Raw genomic sequence first — 23628 nt, 5'->3', positions numbered from 1 at the left:
CTTGCTCTTTTGCTGCGCCAGGGTAGTGGTCAGTGGAGATTTGTTTCTCTGCATCCTCTGTACCATCTCCAGCGTAGTATTCCATCTTGTTGCAACGTCCTGAGCAAGTGATTCTTAGTTTAATTCCTGAGCGTTAGATGGACTATGTTTAAAGTGCCAGAACACTTTCAAACCCACTGTCTTTAAGTGAGACTGGCCGTTCTTTGTTTCTTTTGTGGGCCATCAAGGCAGGTGTTCAAATGGAAGTAGCCTCGCGGCAGCTACCATGTTACGAGTCAGTGCCGAGTGTGGTCCACTTGTCCTTGATTTCCCATTCGTTTGCAACATCCAGAAAATGGTTAGCACATGCCTCGGCATAATGTCGCTCCTCGGGTTTACTCGCAGTGCAGACGACTGCAGAGTCCAGTCTTAATAATAATAATAATAATAATGCATTTTATTTATGGGCGCCTTTCAAAACTCTCAAGGACACCTTACAGAGCATAATTAAAGAAGAGCACACAGTAATACAAGACTTAAAAAATTAAAAACAACAATCAGTTTAGCAGAGATTAAGAAATGGAATATGCCAGTTTAAAAAGGTGTGTTTTCAGGCTGGATTTGAAGGTTGGGAGTGAGTCCATATTGCGGACGTCTTGTGGGAGAGAGTTCCAGAGACGGGGGGCAGAGTGGCTGAAGGCTCGTGACCCCATGGTGATCAGGCGGGCAGAAGGTACAGTGAGTTGGAAGGCAGAGGAGGATCGGAGAGTACGAGAGGGAGTGTAGATGTGAAGGAGCTCAGACAGATATGGAGGTGCAAGAGTGTGAAGGGCCTTGAAGGTGAGGAGCAGCACTTTGAAGTCTATGCGCTGCTTAACGGGGAGCCAATGGAGTTGTTGGAGAACCGGAGTGATATGATTAATGAAAGGAGTTCTGGTGATGATACGGGCGGTTGAGTTTTGGACCTGTTGGAGCTTACGTAGGGATTTCTGAGGAAGACCAGAGAGGATGGAGTTGCAATAATCGATACGGGACATAACAAGGGCGTGGACGAGGATGGCGGTGCTGTTGGGTGTGAGTGACGGGCGGAGGCGGTTAATATTGCGGAGGTGGAAGTCTTGATCAATGAAATGCGCTGTGGCGCCCACATAATGATCGTTGTTGCCAGACGTCCCGTGGTCACCTGACAGCGATGTGCTTTGCTTGCTCAAGCATGTTCGTCCGCTGTGCCCTCTCACCCTCATACCACGTGTGTATTCTTGACATAATAGTTCCTCTCGAGGGTACATTATAAGAGGTATCTCCCGATGCAACACAAATTACTTCTCTCAGCCCATCATCCTAACTGGGCGGCACTTTTTACAGTAGTACGGCTTCTACAGATGCATTTTTTTTATGGATTTTTTGTCAAAGGAGCACTTGAGATATTCATTGCTATCGGGACGTTAAGAGCATTCCATGGAATATAACACAAAGTGTGCCTCGAGCCGGTTTCTGAAACGTACCTACCCCACCTTTAATATTGGTTAATTAATATTTAGATTTTGGGTATCCTTTTGCTGAAAGGAAGGATACCCAAATGAATCGAAGCATCAGACTAAAAAAGCTTTTGAAAATAACCGAATATTTCGATTATGGTCAAAATACGATATTTGTAAATCTGTATACAGTAGAAGAAGGACCCCAACAGACCCCAGTGAACAGCCTGTGGGAGCGGCCTGGGGGGGGCAGCAGAGCGCTGCTGTGCATATTACACACAGAGACAGAAGAAGAAGAAGAAGAAGAAGCAGAAGAAGCAGAAGACGGAGACGCAGACGCATAAGCATCATCCACCTCTGAGAGACCCGCAGCACCATCTCACAGCAGAACACACCGCGGGCATCATGGGAGCCGTGCTGGGACTGTGCTCCATGGCGAGCTGGGTGAGAGGGGGGTGGTGGTTCTGTGTCTGGCTGCTGATGGTGTCATGACTGCGCAATAACAAAGGCCCAGCCTGTCCGTGTACTGCTGACGGTGTGTGTGTGGGTGTGTGTGTGTGTGTGTGTGTGTGTGTGTGTGTGTGTGTGTGTGTGGGCCTGCCTTTGTTTGGAAAACAGCTCTTACGTAATGTCTGCGTTAAATAACACACACACACACACACACACATTTTTTTATCTGGCATGCATATCATGTAAACAAACACACGGATGACGTCACCAGAGCAGCTTGTGTAACGTTGAAATCAGGACACCGTGTAAACAGGTCGGTGTCACTTATTGCGAAACACACACCAGCACACACTTGTCTATCTGCCTGGCTATGAGAGTAACGGTGTGTGTGTGTGTGTGTGTGTGTGTGTGTGTGTGTGTGTGTGTGTGTGTGTGTGTGTGTGTGTGTGTGTGTGTGTGTGTGTGTGTGTGTGTGTGTGTGTGTGTGTGTGTGTGTGTGTGTGGTGTGTGTGTGTGTGTGTGTGTGTGTGTGTGTGTGTGTGTGTGTGTGTGTGTGTGTGTGTGTGTGTGTGTGTGTGTGTGTGTGTGTGTGTGTGTGTGTGTGTGTGTGTGTGTGTGTGTGTGTGTGTGTGTAGGTCCCCTGCCTGTGTGGCAGTGCCCCCTGCCTGCTGAGTCGCTGTTGTCCCAGTGGGAACAACTCCACAGTGACCCGCCTGATCTACGCCTTCTTCCTGCTGCTGGGCGTGGCCGTGGCCGGCATCATGCTGATGCCCGGCATGGAGGGCCAGCTGAAGAAGGTACAGGAGAGAGCTGTGGGCACAGTGCAGGACATATGAAGTGTCCTCACAACGTGGGGGGTAGCTGGTCCTGAAGGCTAACCTGCTGTGTGCTGCTGCAGATTCCAGGTTTCTGTGAAGGGGGGACGGGCTCCTCCATACCTGGGGTGGAGGGGCATGTGAACTGTGACGTGCTGGTTGGCTACAAGGCTGTGTACCGCGTGTGCTTCGGCATGGCCATGTTCTTCCTGCTCTTCTCCCTGCTCATGGTCAAAGTCAGGAGCAGTCAGGACCCCCGCGCCGCACTGCACAACGGGTGAGCCCCGGTCCACCCACCATTATGTAGACACATTGAGTCACCTGATGCATGTTGTGGTGGTGAGCAGTACTGATCTCAGACCTGTTGTTGCAGGTTCTGGTTCTTTAAGTTCGCTGCAGCAGCTGCCATCACCATTGGATCATTCTTCATCTCCGAAGGCCCCTTCACTACGGGTAACGGTTCTCTCACTGCCCGTCCCCTTGAAAGAAAGGCAACAAAGCGTGCACGTGTGTGCACAGTATACATACTGTAACACCGCACATCTCAGAATGTCTTGAAAAAGAGCCTTGAATGGTGAGAGTATCTGTTGACAGTGTTTGTGAAGAGTGCTCAGTCCTGTAGTGCTTGTCTTGTTAGTGTCCCAGCGGGCCTCAGAGCAGGCTGGTGTCTGCATGCGGTGTACATGAGCTCTGTGTGACGATGCAGTGACGTCTTCTCGCTCCGTCCTCCTCAGTGTGGTTCTACGTCGGCATGGCCGGAGCCTTCTGCTTCATCCTCATCCAGCTGGTGTTACTCATTGACTTCGCCCACTCCTGGAACGAGTCCTGGGTGGAGAAGATGGAGGAGGGCAACTCTCGCTGCTGGTATGCAGGTACGGTGACTGCTGTTACGCGTGGATGACCCCGCTGTGATACACTGCACCTACATGTTCCTTCACGTGTGTCACGCGTGTAATGCAGCTGTGTTGTGTCCACAGCGCTGCTCTCGGTCACCACTCTCAACTACGTGATGTCTCTGGTGTCTGTGGTCCTGTTCTACGTCTACTACACCCACTCCGACGGCTGCACGGAGAACAAAGTGTTCATCAGCATCAACATGCTGCTGTGCCTGGGCTCCTCCGTGCTCTCCATCCTGCCGCACATCCAGGTGACCTCTTGCTCATGCACTTCCCACGCCATGTTTAATTAAAGATGATTGACTTCCTATAAACATTGAAACCTTGTATTGAGGTAAGATCTGACGCTGTGGTTCCGTGTTCTGTTTTCATTACCCATGTGAGGATGAACGAAGGGTAACTGAGCCCCGTGAGAGAGGTGGCATGCAGTGTGTGTGTTCTGTCTGGTCTGTCCACGCAGCACACACACACAATACATACTACTACACAATACATACTACTACATAATACATACTACTACACAATACATACTACTACATAATACATACTACTACATAATACATACTACTACACAATACATACTACTACATAATACATACTACTACATAATAGATACTACTACATAATACATACTACTACATAATACATACTACTACATAATACATACTACTACATAATACGACATACATCACGTTAGAGTTGGGCGGAGAAGCAGCTTTCACACACTGTCCCAACAAAGCGCCAACGCCATTGTACGTGACTGGATCCTCCGGACGCTGCTGCTGCCAGTGAGTGTGTGACCTTTCTCTGCACACAGATTGTCCTCCTTGCTCCACGGCACTGAAGCACAGACACAATTTGAGAGCAAGCATCTCCTGGCTGCTTGTACGATGAAAACCTATTCCATCTCAATTTAGAGTAGGGAGGAAACTGGTCTGTACATCGGTGGAGAAACATTATCAAGATATCATCGTCATAGAGACAATACAAATAACGATGCAGCGCTGGGAGGAGGCTCTCTGGCGACACAGGCACTTCTAGTGTGTGTGTGTGTGTGTGTGTGTGTGTGTGTGTGTGTGTGTGTGTGTGTGTGTGTGTGTGTGTGTGTGTGTGTGTGTGTGTGTGTGTGTGTGTGTGTGTGTGTGTGTGTGTGTGTGTGTGTGTGTGTGTGTGTGTGTGTGTGTGTGTGTGTGTGTGTGTGTGTGTGTGTTGTGTGTGTGTGTGTGTGTGTGTGTGTGTGTGTGTGTGTGTGTGTGTGTGTGTGTGTGTGTGTGTGTGTGTGTGTGTGTGTGTGTGTGTGTGTGTGTGTGTGTGTGTGTGTGTGTGTGTGTGTGTGTTGGTGAAGCCTGCTCTCTGCTCTCTGCTGCAGGAGTCCCAGCCCCGGTCCGGCCTGCTGCAGTCCTCCCTGGTGACCCTCTACACCATGTACCTCACCTGGTCCGCCATGACTAACGAGCCTGGTAGGTGTGTGTGTGTGCACGCGCACGACACGTTCTCACTCCCATCCCATCACATATTGACGGACGGTCAGGGCCCCTCCCCGTCACTCTATTACGTACAGCGTACCCCTTACCCGTCAGGCTTCTACGGGCAGGGCGTCCCATAGACCTTCATAGACCACGTGATCAACAACGATGGCCGACCTTCGTGTTATTCTCCGTGGAAAATGCCTATTTTAAGGTTCATTTGGCCTTAAAATGCGTTTTGATGTCATTTTATGCGAGTAATGAGTTTTTATTTCTGATTATTTGTGCAGTACATGTACATGATGTTTAGTTTGCTAGTTATGACGAAGATTACTTCATGACTGCTAACGTTTTTTTGGTGGAAATGTGTTTTTTCACAGCAGAGTCACCCTCTGTACTCGGACTTATTGGGAGAATCTAACGGCAAGAACATCCCAAATATTCATGTAGGTCTCTATTGTAGACCTTTAGTGTTGCCGTCTGTGAGGAAAATACATGGGGCTCAGAGCCTCGTATTTTTAAAATCTTTTTTCCTTCTAATTTGTTATTCTTTTCAAAATAACACACTGCTATTTACTCACCAATAACACACAATTATCCGTGCTTTTATTTATTGGTTTGATTCCATAATCTCGGGCTTTTTTGGCGTCCGTCAGGAACTGAATTTCAAAATAAAAATAACCGGAAACAGACGTAGGCCTATAAGGGACATTTCGAGCATCATTGTGATTGTCAACATTTCTGAGTTTAGGATGGCCGAAGACACTACACTACCCATAATCCCCAGCTATCGTTTAGGACTACAGTTCCCGTAAGGTTACGCAGAGCGTCAAACAGCTGTGTGAAATGGAACGAAACCACGCCAGACTATCCAAAACTGGAATCGAACACCCCCCCAGAACTACACACTACACTATTGTGTTTCGCAAAATGTTCTATGGGACGTCTCTACTGAACGTTTTCGTTTTTCCCACAATTAGAAGTTGCCCGTATTAAACACATTGGTGTTATCAAATGTAAAACATATAATTAATAAATGGGTGAAAATCACTTGTGTCCATAATGCGCAGCATCAATATATACCCACATGACAGCTCATTGCTACTTTGTAATTCTACTCCACGACAATTCAGAGGTTAACCTGGTATTTTTACTCCACTGCATTTATTTGAGTTACTTCGCAGATTCTGATTAATTATGTGAAATATAAACAACCCTTAAATCAGACTTTAGTTACACCTGAGTAAAATTCAGGTAAGGTGATTGTCAAGTGCCAACAATCAGGAGAGATATTTGATAGTTGGTGATTGAGAAGACTAAACATGTATCTGCAATTGACATGAATGGAGACAAGTAATAAAGTATATTCATTACTCGTTATTCTCTACTTAGTTAATTAAAGACTGTATATTATGGCTCTTTTGCACATCCCTTTCAAGATTTTCAAAGGTTTATTGACATATCCTACACAACTACGGTGTAGTTATGCAATGAATGAAACACTTGGGTCACAGGTTCCTCAACAGTGCATTACAAGACATCTATCAATATGTGTGTACCTCCACCATTAAACTGTCATATTCTGCACATTTCTTATTCTATCTGATATTATACACATTAATTATACTCTTATGTATGTACATAAGAGTATAATTAATGTGTATAATATCAGTTAAAATAAGTGCTTCAACATAGTTAACATTGCAGGAAAGCAATATATTAGACGTTAAGTACTTTGTCAGGCTTAATATTTATCTGTAGATAGATACCCCCAAAGTTTTTTTCTTATTTAAAAGAAGATATTAATGTTTAAATAAAGGTTAATTCGTTTTTCTGTTTTGCACCTCCTCCTATTAATATCTTTGTACATCCTGCACTAAACTGTTTTATTGTAGAGATCACTTATAGTATCTTCTTGATTTTTTATATTCTATATTTCTATCACAGACCTTCTACTTTCCCCCTATGAAAGTATATGTACTCTTAATATTTTTTTAATCAAATATAACACATAAAAACAATAATTCAATAACGTGCTTTAACCACTAGGCACAAAAGGTACACACAGACACTTGTATGTACAACATCTGAACATGTGTAGTTTTATTCATGCTTTCACATAATTTTACAGCATATTGCTATACTATTTCAGACTCAGTATTTACATTCTTACATTCAAAATTCAATCCAATTCAAATCAGTAATATCTTTAAAAACTACAAGTCCTATTCTATCAGCTGTGCACCGTTATGGTGTAAATATAACCTATCTGTGAATTAGATCAAATGTAAAAGTCAGCCGAATTAGTGTTGATACTGCAAGGAGACGTATTGTGTGAAGAGAAATTGAGAAGTTTTGTAATTGTTGATATATTTATGATCCACGTCAAGTATTCAGTTTCGGCGGCATTTCTTCAGTTTTTCCAAAGGTCTTCTCATCAGGGCGCTCTAAATAAAGAACTACGACATATCTGTAATATGTAATGCAGCCGAACCGTGTATTACAATGCCATTATGTGATGACTTTCAAAGAGAAAAGCAAGAACACTCGGAATTAAGTATTATTTTAGTCTTTTCAAATGTTTTCCGGATTTCATATAATATAAACATCAAATCCCAGCATGCATTGCGGCTAAAACATCCAATCAGCGTAGCTGAGGATCTTGGGTAATCGCTCGAAATGCCTACGTCTGTTTCCGGTTATTTTTATTTTGAAATTCAGTTCCTGACGGACGCCAAAAAAGCCCGAGATTATGGAATCAAACCAATAAATAAAAGCAAGGATAATTGTGTGTTATTGGTGAGTAAATAAAAGTGTGTTATTTTGAAAAGAATAACAAATTAGAAGGAAAAAAGATTTTAAAAATACGAGGCTCTGAGCCCCATGTATTTTCCTCACAGACGGCAACACTAAAGGTCTACAATAGAGACCTACATGAATATTTGGGATGTTCTTGCCGTTAGATTCTCCCAATAAGTCCGAGTACAGAGGGTGACTCTGCTGTGAAAAAACACATTTCCACCAAAAAAACGTTAGCAGTCATGAAGTAATCTTCGTCATAACTAGCAAACTAAACATCATGTACATGTACTGCACAAATAATCAGAAATAAAAACTCATTACTCGCATACAATGACATCAAAACGCATTTTAAGGCCAAATGAACCTTAAAATAGGCATTTTCCACGGAGAATAACACGAAGGTCGGCCATTGTTGTTGATCACGTGGTCTATGAAGGTCTATGGGACGCCCTGCCCGTAGAAGCCTGACCGTCTAGGGGTCCGCTGTCCGCAATGAAGGTCTATGGGACGCCCTGCCCGTAGAAGCCTGACGGGTAAGGGGTACCCTGTACGTAATATAGCGACGGGGAGGGGCCCTGACCGTCCGTCAATATGTGACGGGATGGGAGTGAGAATGTGTGTGTGTGTGTGTGTGTGTGTGTGTGTGTCCTAGCATTACTATACTTGTGGGGACCTAAATCTGTTTACACAGTCACGTGTGGGAACTCGCCTCCCATATGGGGACAAATTGGAGGTCCCCATGAGGGGAATCATTAATTTTAGGGTGAAGACTTGGTTAAGGTTAGGATAAGTCTGCAGGAAATGCATGAAAGTCAATGTAATGTCCCCTGAAGTGATGTATACATTGTGTGTGTGTGTGTGTGTGTGTGTGTGTGTGTGTGTGTGTGTGTGTGTGTGTGTGTGTGTGTGTGTGTGTGTGTGTGTGTGTGTGTGTGTGTGTGTGTGTGTGTGTGTGTGTGTGTGTGTGTGTGTGTGTGTGTGTGTGTGGTGAAAATATTTTGTTGTTGCTCACAGATAGGAACTGTAACCCGAGCCTTCTGGGCATCATCGGACTGAACAGCACCAGCCCCGCGGGGCAGGACCATGTGGTGCAGTGGTGGGACGCCCAGGGGATTGTGGGATTGATCCTTTTCCTCATGTGTGTCCTGTACTCCAGGTGAGGAGGTCCTTTAGAGATCTTTCATAAAGTCCCACATTAGTGAACCCGTCTGTCCAGCTAACAGCTGTCTGTCCCTCAGTATCCGTAACTCGTCCAACGCCCAGGTGAACAAGCTGACCCTCACCAGTGATGAGTCGGCCCTGATCGAGGACGGGCCGCAGGCTGACAGCTTTGAGGAGGGGGGAGTGAACCGGGCTGTGGACAACGAGAAGGATGGAGTCACGTACTCCTACTCCTTCTTCCACTTCATGCTGTTCCTGGCCTCCCTCTACATCATGATGACGCTCACCAACTGGTACAGGTAGGTGTCCGCTCACTGACTGCTCATGCTTCCTTCAGTCCGTTAGATCAGGGCTTTCAAACTTATTTTAATCGCGGGCCACATTAGCATGTTAGTTGCTTTCAAAGGGCCGGTTGTAACTTTAAGACTACTATATATAAAATAATAGGTTTATAGGTCAATAATATCCAAGCATATATTTGATTTGAGTTTGACACCTGTGTTCCAAACAAACATGTTTGCAGTTATCATGGGTGAAGTCATGTTTATATTAGTTATACGAGTTGCCCTCATGCGTTTCACATTTCTGCGTCACTGAGGTTTAATCTTGTTGTATGGAGTTATGCTCTTTAAGTGAGTCATGTGATGTGTTCTCTCTGCAGTCCTGACTCCAACTACGAGGCCATGACCAGCAAGTGGCCCTCAGTGTGGGTGAAGATCTCCTCCAGCTGGATCTGCATCGCCCTCTATGTGTGGACGCTGGTGGCTCCTCTGGTCCTGGTCAACAGAGACTTTGACTGAAGCAGCCACTGCACTGCCCCCCCGAAACCCCCACCATGCCCTGCTTCAGTGTTAGTTCAGTAGGAAGTCCAGCATGCATCAGTGCAGCTGGGGGGCTCCCCATGCTGTTGCCATTGTAAATAGTTTTCCGAGCTGCATGCGTTTCTTTAAAGCTGATGTGACAGCAGCTGTCTGTGTGTAACAGTGAACTCTGACTGCAGTATTACTAATGGGAATGCCACTTCATGTAAACCAAGTTAGATGGTGGTGTGTGTGAGCAGAACTCCAGCTGTGGGTCGCTGTAGCTAATCACCATGTTGTGTGCTTGCACAATCACAACAAAGGCATTCCTGCTTCGTGTTACATTTTGACTTTAAATGGAAAATGGTTGTTTGAAAACTTCTCTAAGTTATTTGGTAGTGTTAGCATTAGCATGTCGTTTCTCATGTACCTAGCAGGCACATTGTGTGTTTGTCTCACCTGTGCTTTTATCCTAATATAATTTTTCTCTTGACATGTAAAAGTATGTTGTATGCAGTTTAATAAAACTGAGTAAAAGCAGTGTGTTTTATTTCTAAAAAGACCGGCATAACAGAAAGAAAATGTCAAACTCGCCTTACCACTGGCAGAGGCTGGGTCTCGGCTAGGGATGACTTCTTCAGCAGTTCTGTTAAACTCTTCATTGTGTCCTGTGAATGAATATTAGGAGGTAGGAATAGAAGCATACAAATCTGTGAAGAGTTGAACATTCTTCCATGAATGAAGGAATGCAGAAGTAGCAGCTGTTTCCGTCTATGGGGACCACAGGGCCCTCTGTGTGGGCCCCTGTTGTGAATCCAGCAATATCCAGGCTGGAGAAGCTCTGTGTGTGTGTGTGTGTGTGTGTGTGTGTGTATGATCAATCATCGGAAATGTGAAATGACGTTTTTCTTTTGAGCGTCACAACACGTTATGTTCGCAGGTGGAGCAAATAGCTGGCAGCGCAGAGGACACAATAAGTCTCTGCACATGGTTACAGAATAATAGAAGCAGGGACACATGTACATTGTAGCATTTGCTTTATTGTAACAGCAACAATGAGACAGCTGGCGGGTCTCAGAGACATGGCCATGCAGGGAACTATAAACAGTCTCTGCCATGGGAAGTATGGCTAGATAAGAAGGGACACTTCTATCAGTGAACAGCAGAGGAAACCACTACATGAGCGTACTGAGGGACACTATTTACAGCTCTGAGATCAGCCCCCCACTCTGTTTCTCTCACCTCAACTAAAGGAACAAGGGAGCTCGGAGGATATTTAGGAATTTCTTACTTTAAAATAAATGTTTTCATGGTTTAAGCCGCTTCCTTATTTTGACAACCGGGACAGGTGTCGTCAAACTGAGAATAACAGATGAACTAACTACACAGAACAGTTTACCCAAATATTTTATTAGCCGTGTCTTTGTAGGACGGCATTAACTGGTTTATGTTCAGTCTTTATTTCGATTAACTGTTATCCCAGTTCTGCAAAATGCTGCTGAGGTCCCGCAGCTTGAGCACGACACTATCTGAATATTTTTGGACAGAACGTAGCAAAAGATAAAAAACAATGTGAATAAATATATTTCAGAGTACAAACAAGGTCCAGCTTCTTCGCTGACCAGCTAAAGATACTGGAGCGGTCCTGTTCCCACAGGGGCCACACTTTTCAGGGCATTGCGTTGAAGAAAACACGGGTAGTGTTCATAGTAATAATAATGTATTTCACCGATGAACAAGTTGCAGCAATATTACACTGATGCTATAAGAAGCAGCCCTTGTTCATTGATATTTATTTATTCCTGTGGTTTTAGAGTTCACTGCAGTATTTTTATTAAGTAATCTGTGTTGTTCGTAAAATGTGTTCGTAATGCACAGTAACAAAAAAAAACTAAATACAGAATAAGGTCAGCTGTACTCATTTTACTTAGATTAGAATGTTTTGTGTTTTGAAACTACACTTCCCATCATGCTTTGGGTGATTAAAAGATTTGGTAAACTATAATTATAACTTTTGATGGCAATGTGGCCTACTTCTGTAACTCAAATGTTATCTTCAATGCAAAATGTAGAAATGTGCACAGGGTACAAACTGCTGCTTGTCACGGTGGCCCCCAGGTGGAAGAGGGGCCACTAAGGGTGTGGAGCCTGCTCACACTCTGTCCTGCAGAGCCTCCCCCTCCGCTGCAGCAGGACTCAGCTCACACAGGTAGAAGAGTGTCTCGGCGCTGGCCTCCGCCTCCGTCAGAGGCTCCAGACGGATCAGGGAGCTGCGGGCCGTTGGCTTGGACTCCACACTGGAGGCCAGCAGCTCTAAGGGGGGCTCCACCCCCACACCAGCTGGGGGGCTGGAGGAGAGCCGAGGGCTGTTAAAGGAGGAGCTGCTGCTGCTGCTGCTGCTGCTGCTGCTGACGTCCTGCTCTGCATGAGGGAGGCAGCCGTCCAGGAAGGCCAGTAGGGGGCATGATGTGTATTGGACCAGCTGCTTATCTGAACACAAGAACACAAGAGTCCAGTAAGACAAATCTGCCTGTGTCCATCCTGAAACATCCCCCTCCCTGTATTTACTTCCTTTGAACCATTTTTATTATTTGTTGTCCAGAGAACAGCTGCACTCCAGAGCTCCGTACACACACAGCAGGGTTTCCGTTAGCCGGTAATTACCGGTTTTTAGCTGGTAACATTTATTAAAAACTGGTAAATTCAAAACCTGCCGGTCAAAATGTCTGGTAATAATTAGGGAGGCTCCGATCGATCGGCCGCCGGTCATCATCGTCCGATATTCACTCTTAATAGTTTGATCGGTGCTCTCCAGAGGTGGGACCAAGTCATTGTTTTGCAAGTCCAAGTCTCAAGTCAGGATGGGCAGGTTCAAGTAAAGTGTGTTTTTTTCTATTTTAAGAGGGAACAATAAGGTAAGGCTACCGTGACGGTTTGATTCAGAAGGAGTTTAATGCATAGGATCCCTGATGTTAAGGTGACAGAATGTTTATCACTGTGTACAACATGTTATAAGGGACCCACGATCTATCTTTATGCTGGGGATAATGTGCAGCCAGGCGTCTCTATGGGGAAGAGAACACCGGCATCTAGATCCCTCTGCAGGTGGTACTTTAACTATATTTTGATGCTAATACTTTTGTACTTTTACTTGTAACATTTTGAATGCAGGACTTTTTATTGTAACCGAGTATTCCTACACTCTGGTACTTTTGTACTCAAGTACAAGATCTGAAATTCTCCCACCTCTGACAGTTACCAAAATAAAGGTAACCAAAAAAAGGTTATTTTCATTTTACAAATCCTGCACTCAGCTTTGCGTTCCCCAGTATCACTGAAAAGCAGCAGACGCTGCTTCTCTTTTCGGTTTTCGCTCATTTCTTGACTTTTTCCGACGCGCTTGCATTTAAATCCGTCTCCCCGTCGCTCAGTGCAGCTGGCCTGTACCACTACACCTGCTGTGCCCCCCACCCTTCTTTCACATAATGGTATGATCCTAGTGTGTCCTCGCATATGATTGGCCGCATGGTGGCCCAGCTAAATAAAGTCCCGCCCCTGCCTGCAAGGATTCTCAGCAAGAGTAGGAGCGGCTGAAGATTCTGCTCTCCCCGACGGGAGTCTGCTCTTCTAGCGGCAGCTCGCGATCGGCGTGTTGGAGACCTCTGAATTAAAGTATCAAGTCACCTCAAGTCAGAAGGCTCAAGTCCAAGTCAAGTCGCAAGTGTTTTGTGATTTTGTCAAGTCGAGTCTCAAGTCATCAAATTGGTGACTCGAGTCTGATTCGAGTCCAAGTCATGTGACTCGAGTCCACACCTCTGGTGCTCTCTATAAAGGCCGATCAGGAGAGCTGGATCTGATCGATATGGACATAAACGTGATGAAGTGTAACCGGACGCGAGAGATCAGATCAGCTGCTGAGTCTGACGGAGACACGCAGCTCTGCATAATCACCTGAAGCCCCGCCCTCTGTTTAGCGAGCTGCAGGAGAAACTGACGGGCTGTCAGGAGAGAGAGAGAGAGAGTGAGTGAGAGGGAGAGAGAGAGAGGGAGGGAGGAGAGAGAGAGAGGGAGGGAGAGAGAGAGAGGGAGGGAGAGAGTGAGGGAGGGAGAGAGTGAGGGAGTGAGGGAGGGAGGGAGGAGAGAGAGAGAGGGAGGGAGAGAGAGGGAGGGAGAGAGAGAGAGAGGGAGAGAGTGAGTGAGGGAGGGAGGGAGAGGGAGAGAGGGAGGGAGAGAGAGAGAGGGAGGGAGGAGAGAGAGGGAGGAAGGGAGAGGAGAGGGAGAGGGAGGGAGAGAGAGAGAGGGAGGGAGAGAGAGGGAGGGAGAGAGGAGAAGAGAGGATCCGTTCCTCCCGTGTTGTTATCCAAAGTTGATGTAAACTCTTGAATAATGTACTTTGTTTGAATGTAATCATTATGCTGTTTGTGGAAGCGCATCATTCACTGACAAGTCAATCTGAACTCCGACCTGTCTCCATGACAAACTGGAGCGACATAAGGAGGACTCCCATTCACTGCGTTCTAAACACCAGCATACCTGCTCATAGCCCGGTGACGACCTGCTCACGGGACTCTGCCAACTTTCACACACACACACACACACACACACACACACACACACACACACACACACACACACACACACACACACACACACACACACACACACACACACACACACACACACACACACACACACACACACACACACACACACACACACACACACACACACACACACACACACACACACACACACACACACACACACAGTGTATCAGTGCACGTGAGACGGACCTGTGTGTGCTTCCCCCGTCCTGCCTCTGCTGAGCTGCGTGCTGCTCGACAGAGTCTCCTAACACAGAGAGAGAGAGAGAGAGAGACAGGGTCACAGGACACGCCTCTTCACTGGTCACCGTGCTCTCGAGCAGTGAGACAGTCTGTGACACCGACCCTTTGACTTATCGATCACCAAGCTACTTTATATATTATATAAGAAACATGTGCAAAGGGTCGTCTTGTCCACAGCGCGTACACAGTGCCTAAAGGAAAGTATTCAGAGACGCTGTTTGAGTATCTGTGCTTTTGTTTGCAAGAGGTATCAGTTTACCTCCAGGGACTCAAAGTCCACACCAAACTGCTTTCCATACAGCACGGCCTGGAAGTCCTCCAGACTGCAGTCGATGCTGTCCAGGTAGTCCATCAGCTCCATCCTGAGGACACATCCTCATCAGACTTCCTCTCTCACACTCTGGTTGCTAGCTTATTCAGACCCACAAGAACCAAGGAGGGAGGAGGGAGGGAGAGAGGGAGGGAGGAGGGAGGAGGAGGGAGAGAGGGAGGAGGGAGGGAGGGAGGGAGGGAGAGAGGAGGGAGGGAGAGAGGGAGGGAGAGAGGGAGGGAGGAGGGAGGGAGGGAGGAGGGAGGGAGAGAGGGAGGGAGGAGGGAGGGAGGGAGGAGGGAGGGAGGGGATATTTGTCCTTATGGTAGTTGTGTTGTGAAAGAAGGCTGCAAAATCCTCACACTTGATATGGGACCATGTTCTTGGGTTACCTCTAGTGGGTTACCTCTAGTGGGTTACCTCTAGTGGGTTACCTCTAGTGGGTTACCTCTAGTGGGTTATCTCTAGTGGGTTACCTCTAGTGGGTTACCTCTAGTGGGTTACCTCTAGTGGGTTACCTCTAGTGGGTTACCTCTAGTGGGTTATCTCTAGTGGGTTACCTCTAGTGGGTTACCTCTAGTGGGTTACCTCTAGTGGGTTACCTCTAGTGGGTTACCTCTAGTGGGTTACCTCTAGTGGGTTACCTCTAGTGGGTTACCTCTAGTGGGTTACCTCTAGTGGGTTACCTCTAGTGGGTTACCTCTAGTGGGTTACCTCTAGTGGGTTATCTCTAGTGGGTTACCTCTAGTGGGTTACCTCTAGTGGGTTACCTCTAGTGGGTTACCTCTAGTGGGTTACCTCTAGTGGGTTACCTCTAGTGGGAAAGAGGACATCTGGACTGTGTATTGTTCCCTATTATACTCATTGTAATATGATGGCCTTTCTGAGTTCCAAGTCATTAACACATGTATACAGTATCGTGTTGACTGTGCCCTATGACCTTGTTGCATTTGCACAGACCATTCCTCCGCTAACATGATGAACACCTTCAAAGTACATATGAAAGCAGAGGTTGCACTTGCTTGCCCAGCAGGTTGATGTTCTGTGAGATGGCGCCGCTCTCGTTCAGTATGGAGTCCATCATCTTCATGGGGTCCTCCAGGCTCAGGCTGCTCGCTTTGTTGAGCTGCAGGGCCCCGCTGGGGGCCCCGCTGGGGGCTCCGCTGGGGGCTCCGCTGGGGGCTCCGCTGGGGGCTCCGCTGGGGCTCCGCTGGGGGCCCCGCTGGGGGCCCCGGTGCAGCCTGACGTGCTGCTCCTCTGACTGTCCTCTGCTGCCGTGGGCCTGGGGCTGTGGTGCGTGCAGCTGTCCAGCTCCACCTCCACGATCTCCACATCCCTAATAGTGTCCACAGCACTTCATTAACAAACTGGCTGCTGACATTGTAAGTTCAGCTCAGTGCAGTTAGGATGTCCTCGTGTTAGACTCCTGTTGAGTCCGTAACTCAACCAAACCTTTATGCTAAGTAGTTTTCTCAGAACCCCTTTCCCTGATGAGTTTTGTTGAAGCCAACATGCTACTGAGCGTGAGAATGTCACGGCATCAGAAAAGTTGTTTTCAATACAAAACTCAGCAGGATGCTCCTTCTGTGCTGTACGGTTAGCACGTGCTAACCGTACAGCACAGAAGGAGCCCCTCATGCACATCCAGCTGAACATGTGGCAGTGCGAAGGCCTCACCCCGTCTCGTAGGCTCTGGGCGAGCCCTCTGTGATCTCAGCCGCCAGCTCAGCATCGCTCTCAGTTAAGTCACAAATGATGACGTCGTCCGATGTGTCCGCGCTCTTGGAGCCGCTCAGAGTGTTGACGGACGACTGCACGGTACACAAAACCTTTCTTAGAGAACATCACATGTGAAACAAGCCAGACACTCACTGACTCACTGCCTTTGACTGACCTGCTCCACACACACTTGGTCATCATAGATCTGGTGAATGTACTTGGGCTTCTTTCCACTGCTGCTCATGAGAGGAGGCCTGTCAAGGACACACACGTCTTCAGACACTTCATAATAAACACAGGGGCGAATCAAGCCGTTAACACTCAAGGACACACTGGGCCTTCTGAGCAGCCTCAGAACAGAAGGGCTCCAACCAGAAGCTGTTTCCTTTAGTTTAATGAAAGGAATTTCAAAATGGTATTAATCTGAAACCAGCCTCGAAGTCGAGTAAGACACTATTGAGGTAGAGAAGCTCAGCATATTCTGCCATCACAATGTTCTTAGCCATTTTGCAATTTCACACTTTATTTGAGATAATAATTAATCGTTTTATTCTCCTTTGTACGTAGAACTCTTTGACACACTGCTTCCTTCCTCACCTTTTGCGTTTCAGGTTCAGGATGCGGTTGTTCTGTACCAAGGTGACGATGAAGTGTATCAGCTGAAAGACAACACATGATGATTAGGAAACCTGCTTGTTGTTCGGTGACCTTCTCTGAACAAATACATGTTAGCATGCTGGAGAAAACATACATTCCTAATATCCTCTCTTGCTGCTCAGACGTCCACACCGCCTTCATCAGAACACGCTGCTGAACACAGAGCTAAGGGAGCATGCTTCTCCTGTGAACCGTGCAGAGAGTGCTCACCTTTTTGATGAGCTGCTGTTGGTGGGCGTGTATCTTCCTCAGATCTGCGATCTCCCTCCACAGAGCTTCGTTCTCCCTACACAGCACACACGGTAAGTGCTTCATTCTGATGTTCAATAACCACTACTCAGAGCTGAAGCAGGACTGAGCTGCACGCTCACCTTTTGAGTGTTCCCAGCCTGAGGTCGATGCTCTCCTGCTCGCTGTGGACACTGTGAACACTCGCCAAGATCTTGGTCAGGTCTTCCTGTCGGATCTTGTTGTCTTCTGGCCGAGTGTTGGAAACCTGTGAGACAGCAGTTATATTCAGGCCCATGTTCGCCCTTCTTACTGCCGTCAGCACATCGGTAAGAAAGGAGACATTCGCTCGTGGTTACACATGTTGCTGGGCTGGGTGGGACTTAGCACTGGAGAAGAGGACTTGTCATTGTTTCAATAATGAAGGCATGATCTGCAGTCTGACTAAGATCTGCAGACTCTTTAAAGGCATTGGCGGTGCAGCTCTCCCCCCCGCTCTGCGCAGATCTGCCAGGCAGCTGCAGGTGTAGAAACTTGTTTTGTTATTGCAAATGAAATCCTGCGTTCAGAGTCTCCTGGACTGTTGATCACTTCCCTGAGAGCTGAGAGTCCTTTGTCCAAGGCACACAAACAAAAACTCATTTTGTTTCCTATTCCAATCCTAAAAAACTATTTTCCATCTTCTCCACCCTCTTGGACCCCCCCCAAAGCCCCTCCCCCCTCCTGGACCCCCCAAAGCCCCTCCTCCCTCTTGGACCCTCCCAAAGCCCCTCCCCCCTTCTGTCAAGCGACTTTGAAAAAAAGGTTGACGATATTCTTTCTTCTTTTTCTGACTCACCTTTAGTCACCGCTGGGTCACCAGACCCTCCTTCCACCCACACACTAACCTCCTTTTCCCCTCTCTCTCCAAGTGAGGTTCTTACCCTCATTACCTCTGCCCGCCCTACCACCTGTCCTCTGGACCCTATCCCCTCAAACCTCCTTCAGACTATCGCTCCTGATATTCTACCGTTTCTCACCCATTTCATCAACAGTTCTCTAACTTCTGGTCACTTTCCAAACAGTCTCAAGGAGGCAAGAGTAAACCCTCTCCTGAAGAAACCCACTCTCAAGCCGTTATGTTATAAACTACAGGCCTGTCTCTCTCCTCCCGTTCCTGTCTAAAACACTTGAACGCGCTGTCTTTAAACAACTCTCCTGTTATCTCCATCAGAACAACCTTCTGGATCCGCACCAGTCTGGTTTCAAGGCAGGTCACTCCACAGAAACTGCCCTCCTTGCTGTCTCTGAGGAACTGCACACGGCTAAAGCAGCCTCCCTCTCCTTTGTCATCATCCTTCTGGACCTGTCTGCTGCATTCGACACGGTGAACCATCAGATCCTCCTTCGCACTCTCCAAGAACTTGGAGTTTCAGGCTCTGCACTTTCCCTCCTCACCTCATACCTCAAAGACCGTACCTACAGGGTCACTTGGAGAGGGTCGGAGTCCGACCCTTGTCAATTAACTACAGGGGTCCCTCAGGGCTCTGTTCTTGGTCCCCTGCTCTTCTCCCTGTACACAAACTCGCTCGGATCTGTCATTAGCCCGCATGGTTTTTCATACCACTGCTACGCTGACGACACCCAACTAATCCTGTCCTTTCCCCGCTCAGAGACCCAGGTCGTCGCACGCATCTCTGCTTGTCTAGCGAACATCTCTCAGTGGATGTCCGCTCATCTCAAGCTCAACCTTGACGAGACTGAACTGCTTTTCCTTCCGGGAAAAGATTGTCCCACTCTCGACCTGACCATCAATATTGGTACCTCTGTTGTCTCCCCGACCCAGACTGCAAGGAATCTGGGTGTGATCCTGGATAACAACCTGTCCTTCACTGCAAACATCGCTGCTACTACCCGCTGCTGCAGATACACGCTTTACAACATCAGGAGGATACGTCCCCAGCTGACCCAGAAAGCCATGCAGGTTCTGGTCCAGGCTTCCGTCACCTCACGCCTAGACTACTGCAACTCCCTCCTGGCTGGTCTGCCTGCATGTGCCATCCGACCTCTGCAGCTCATCCAGAATGCAGCGGCTCGTCTGGTCTTCAACCTTCCTAAATTCTCCCACACCACGCCGCTCCTCCGCTCCCTCCACTGGCTTCCAGTAACTGCTAGAATCCACTTCAAGACAATGGTACTTGCGTACCATGCTGCGAATGGATCTGGCCCTTCCTACATCCAGGACATGGTTAAACCGTACACCCCAGCGCGTGCTCTACGCTCTGCATCAACCAAACGACTCGCTGCACCCTCGCTGCGAGGGGGACCCAAGTTCCCATCAGCAGAAACATGTGGGTTTGCTATCCTGGCTCCAAGATGGTGGAATGAGCTCCCATTGACATCAGGACAGCAGAAAGCTTACACACCTTCCGGCGCAGACTGAAAACTCATCTCTTTCGACTCCACTTCGAGCAATAGAACTATTAACAAAGAACTGCTAACAGAGCACTTATATACTAATAAAAGGACTGGCTTATCTAAAGCCAGTTGAGTAGCACTTGAAATACTTGGCTCTATGAAACCTGATGTACTTTATGATTCTGTTTTCTTCAAGGTTGTGTCTTCCTGGTCGAATGTACTTATTGTAAGTCGCTTTGGATAAAAGCGTAAGCTAAATGCAATGTAATGTTCATTTGGCTGTGTATACATCAAGTGACTGCAGCCACGTGACCTCCTCTGTCACTGCTGGATACACGTCTCTCACCTGTTGAGGGAAATATGTCTGTTGACATGAAAAGTGAGCAGGGCCTCTGTTCATCTGTATTTTCCATTCGTATAACTAAAAGCTTGTTCGCTATATTTTCTATTAAACAACTCATTAGAATGAATGTCAATTTAATGTTATTAAATGTGCCATACTGGTAATATGGATTATGACTATAATTATATATATATAAATAAATAGTTATAGTCTTCTCATTGAGCAGATAGGAGTTTAGCAGGCTCAAGGAATGTTTGCTCATTCAGTTAGTTTAATGATGGCTTTTTTTTTTTTTAAACAAAAAAATATGTATTTGTAAAAAAGGAAAAGAAACCAACATAAAAAGAAACAGCAAAATACCGGCTGGGTACTTTGACATGGGCGCATCCCTAGTTACAATCACACTAACAATCAAACAAGTGGGTTAGCGACCTTCCTCTTGATGTTCTCCAGCAGGCTGTCCTGGCCATGTTTGAAGTGGGGGTGCTGAAACTCCACCGGACCGTCTCTCTCCTGTTTCACAATGCCTGTGTCAATGTGCATCACTTTCCGAAATCCATCTGCGCGCACACACAAACAGAGTGGGGGTAAATACATATATACACATTGAAATGTGTTGAGGTATCTGGGTGCTCTCATGGTAATGTAGAGCCGTTTTCATGGGACTCTTTTATTGTCTTTTACTTGGTCTCCCAGATGCTTTTTGTCTACAAATAAAATAACAAAGTTTAGTATATTGCAACATTACAACCAAAACTGGTCTTACTTTCAACAATAACGGCAAGTGCTTTGAAGCGCCTGGAATGACATGGTCAAATGTATTATCTGTATGTACGTAGTCATTAGACTTCTCCTTCAGGTACTACATTCACAGGATCATCTAAAAACAGACACTTCTGTCTCGTTGCTTTGCAAATGATTACAGGCTTACACATGTTCAGCTGCCGGATGAAGCTGGCCATGTTGTTGTGCTTGAAGAACTTGGGGAGGATCTCCTTGGCAAAGTGCTGCTCGTCCAACACCAGAAAACTGTTGCCCTCCTACACACACACACACACACACACACACACACACACACACACACACACACACACACACACACACACACACACACACACACACACACACACACACACACACACACACACACACACACACACACACACACACACACACACACACACACACACACACACACACACACACACACACGTGTATTGACTCCGTATGCTAGCTGACCATCAGAACACGTTAACAGTAGATGTTAGCTTCAGCAAGAGTCCATTGTTATCAGCGTGGTGTTTGAGATGCTACATTTGCGGCTAACCTCAGTGGCTAGCTAACATTAGCTTTAACAGCTAGCTGCTAGCGGTTGGTCGTTACCTGACTCCAGCAGATAAACTCGTTGGTGTCTGCATCCTCCACCAGCGTCCACAGCTTGGTGAGGAAAGCAGGGACGTTAGAGTTGTGTTTCATCTCGTTAATCTCGCACACAACCCCAGACAAGCTGCTCAGTCTGCCTTCACAAAACAAGGACGTCGAAAGATGACAACTTCCGGTGCTGGCGAACACGAGCTGATTGGTCGAAACGTTTTTGACGTGAAACTCCGTACTGGAAGCCCAATCAGACCAAAAGAGAAAACATCATAATAATCATTATTCATATTAACCTGATATTAACACGTCCTGTTATGAATCAGGACTTTATTTACTGTTGTTCACCAACCTTAATAATATGTTCAAAATGTTGATGTTCAGTATTTATACTATTTTATTCTTATACCCCTGTACAATTCAGAGGTAAATGGTGTACTATTACTCCACTACATGTATGTATGTAATCCCTTTAGTTACTTTACAGATCTGGATGAATGCTGTGAAATCTAATCAAGTGTTAAATCAGACTTTAGTTCCACCTGGAGTAAATCAATACCCTGCAGTCTACAAAGTACTTCAGACTAGCTGCACCTTCACCAGCTTTGAGAACACTTTCATGATCAATCATTATAAAACATATCATATATATTATTCTGAAATGGACCAATCTGCACAACGACTACTTTTACCTTTGGTACTTTAAGTTGATTTTGATGCAGGACTTTTACTTGTAACCGAGTATTCCTACACTTTGGTACTTCTACTTTAACTCAAGTTCAAGAGTACCTTTTCCACCACTGCCTATAGCATTTCCTTAACAGGTATCTTAGTTTGTGATGGAAACTTCTGAAGCAATAGAGACAGCACTCGGAGAGATACAAGCAGAGCAGGAACTTTGATGGCAAACACTGTTGACTTATTTGGTGCTTCGGCCGGAGAATTCACAAGACAACAACGGATGCCAAACCAATTCTGAAGATCTCTACCCCAGACCCATGTATTTAGCTGGTTCTGAGAGAATAATCAACATGCTGCATAACAAGATAAAACAGGCAAAGCACAATAACTCCATATCAGCTGACGCCAACAGGCAGGAGACAAAACACTGAGAGCACAGCAGCAAGGCTACAGGTGCCTGAGCTCAGTGAGGTCATTACAAACTGATACACTGGGTCAAAGTTATGGGCCTAGGACAATATCATATTAATAATAAGGTTTGAAAAATATTTGACAAGGTGCTCTCGTGGAAAATTGTTTCTTACAATTTACTTACAATTCCTCACTTGGCTTATTATTTAAGGGCAGGATGCTTTAAAAAGATGAAGAAAACCAGGAGTCCAGCTGACACTCGTGTGGAGACTCACATGTGCTTTTCATTTGTAGTGATGCTTTCTCCGGTGCCTCTCTGCTTAGCCTACGTTCCGACCAACTTTACAAAGGACCTTCATTGAAAACCTATTCATAATATATAAAATAGGGAACTTTATGTATTTTTGTCTCTTTTAAAAGTGTACACAGATATCAAAGCTAATTGTCTAGTAGAAAAAGGACCTCGATGTAAACTGTTATCGGGTAAGCACTCTTTTATTTCTATTGACACCATACCATGTAAAACGCTTGAGTGGGTTTATTATGTTGGTGTTATTAAATGTAATGGCAACACAATCAAAGAACATTATGATACTGATAAAGAAATGTTTAATTGTACATGTATATTGCCTCATGGTGTGGGTTAATCCGGTCTAAAGAATGTTATTATTCTTAAAAACATTTATACATTTATGTTATCACGTGGCCACTAGATGGAGTACTAAACTCACGGCAAAACCTGTCCGTTTTCAATTTGAGTTAACTGTCTGTGTACTCTGCTGCTGTGTAGTCAGTATATACAAGCTTTAACTGC

The 23628-nt window shown here is 46.1% G+C and overlaps 2 protein-coding genes across 3 annotated transcripts; one reads left to right on the top strand and one right to left on the bottom strand.

Moving 5' to 3' along the window:
• The first annotated feature begins 1732 nt into the window (after positions 1-1732).
• Positions 1733-10387, top strand: serinc1 (serine incorporator 1). Of its 2 annotated transcripts, XM_034076099.2 has the most exons (11): positions 1734-1901; positions 2076-2220; positions 2543-2704; positions 2806-2999; positions 3096-3175; positions 3457-3594; positions 3700-3869; positions 4988-5078; positions 8901-9042; positions 9125-9346; positions 9709-10387. In XM_034076099.2, exons 3-11 carry the CDS (start codon positions 2669-2671, stop codon positions 9845-9847), a joined length of 1212 nt encoding a protein of 403 aa, XP_033931990.1. In that variant the 5' UTR covers positions 1734-1901; positions 2076-2220; positions 2543-2668; the 3' UTR covers positions 9848-10387. The 2 variants fall into 2 exon arrangements, with proteins under 2 accessions (XP_033931989.1, XP_033931990.1); XM_034076098.2 differs by lacking the exon at positions 2076-2220 and having other exon boundaries at positions 1733-1901.
• Positions 10388-10867: 480 nt separating this feature from the next.
• On the bottom strand, positions 10868-21901 carry hsf2 (heat shock transcription factor 2). The gene is made up of 13 exons (XM_034076170.1): positions 21732-21901; positions 21280-21388; positions 20781-20908; positions 17752-17876; positions 17591-17666; positions 17321-17382; positions 16899-16977; positions 16682-16815; positions 16251-16340; positions 16027-16167; positions 14954-15056; positions 14641-14698; positions 10868-12337 (listed from the first exon to the last, which is right to left on the bottom strand). Exons 1-13 carry the CDS (start codon positions 21822-21824, stop codon positions 12000-12002), a joined length of 1536 nt encoding a protein of 511 aa, XP_033932061.1. The 5' UTR covers positions 21825-21901; the 3' UTR covers positions 10868-11999.
• Positions 21902-23628: the final 1727 nt, after the last annotated feature.

This window comes from Pseudochaenichthys georgianus, chromosome 24 (genome assembly GCF_902827115.2).
Source record: "Pseudochaenichthys georgianus chromosome 24, fPseGeo1.2, whole genome shotgun sequence".
NCBI lineage: Eukaryota > Metazoa > Chordata > Actinopteri > Perciformes > Channichthyidae > Pseudochaenichthys > Pseudochaenichthys georgianus.
This window is presented reverse-complemented; position numbering and strand designations above follow the sequence as displayed.

Bases quoted from the DNA above. Each gene is read 5' to 3' on its own strand.
- hsf2 (XM_034076170.1), bottom strand. From the start codon at position 21,824: ATGAAACACAACTCTAACGTCCCTGCTTTCCTCACCAAGCTGTGGACG. The intron at 17,667-17,751 runs GTGAGCGTGCAG...TGTGCTGTGTAG, and splicing joins AGGCTGGGAACACTCAAAAG to GGAGAACGAAGCTCTGTGGA. The intron at 15,057-16,026 runs GCAAGTGCAACC...ATGTGTCCTCAG, and splicing joins AACATCAACCTGCTGGGCAA to GATGGAGCTGATGGACTACC.
- serinc1 (XM_034076098.2), top strand. From the start codon at position 1,863: ATGGGAGCCGTGCTGGGACTGTGCTCCATGGCGAGCTGG. The intron at 3,595-3,699 runs GTACGGTGACTG...TTGTGTCCACAG, and splicing joins CTCTCGCTGCTGGTATGCAG to CGCTGCTCTCGGTCACCACT. The intron at 9,043-9,124 runs GTGAGGAGGTCC...TCTGTCCCTCAG, and splicing joins ATGTGTGTCCTGTACTCCAG to TATCCGTAACTCGTCCAACG.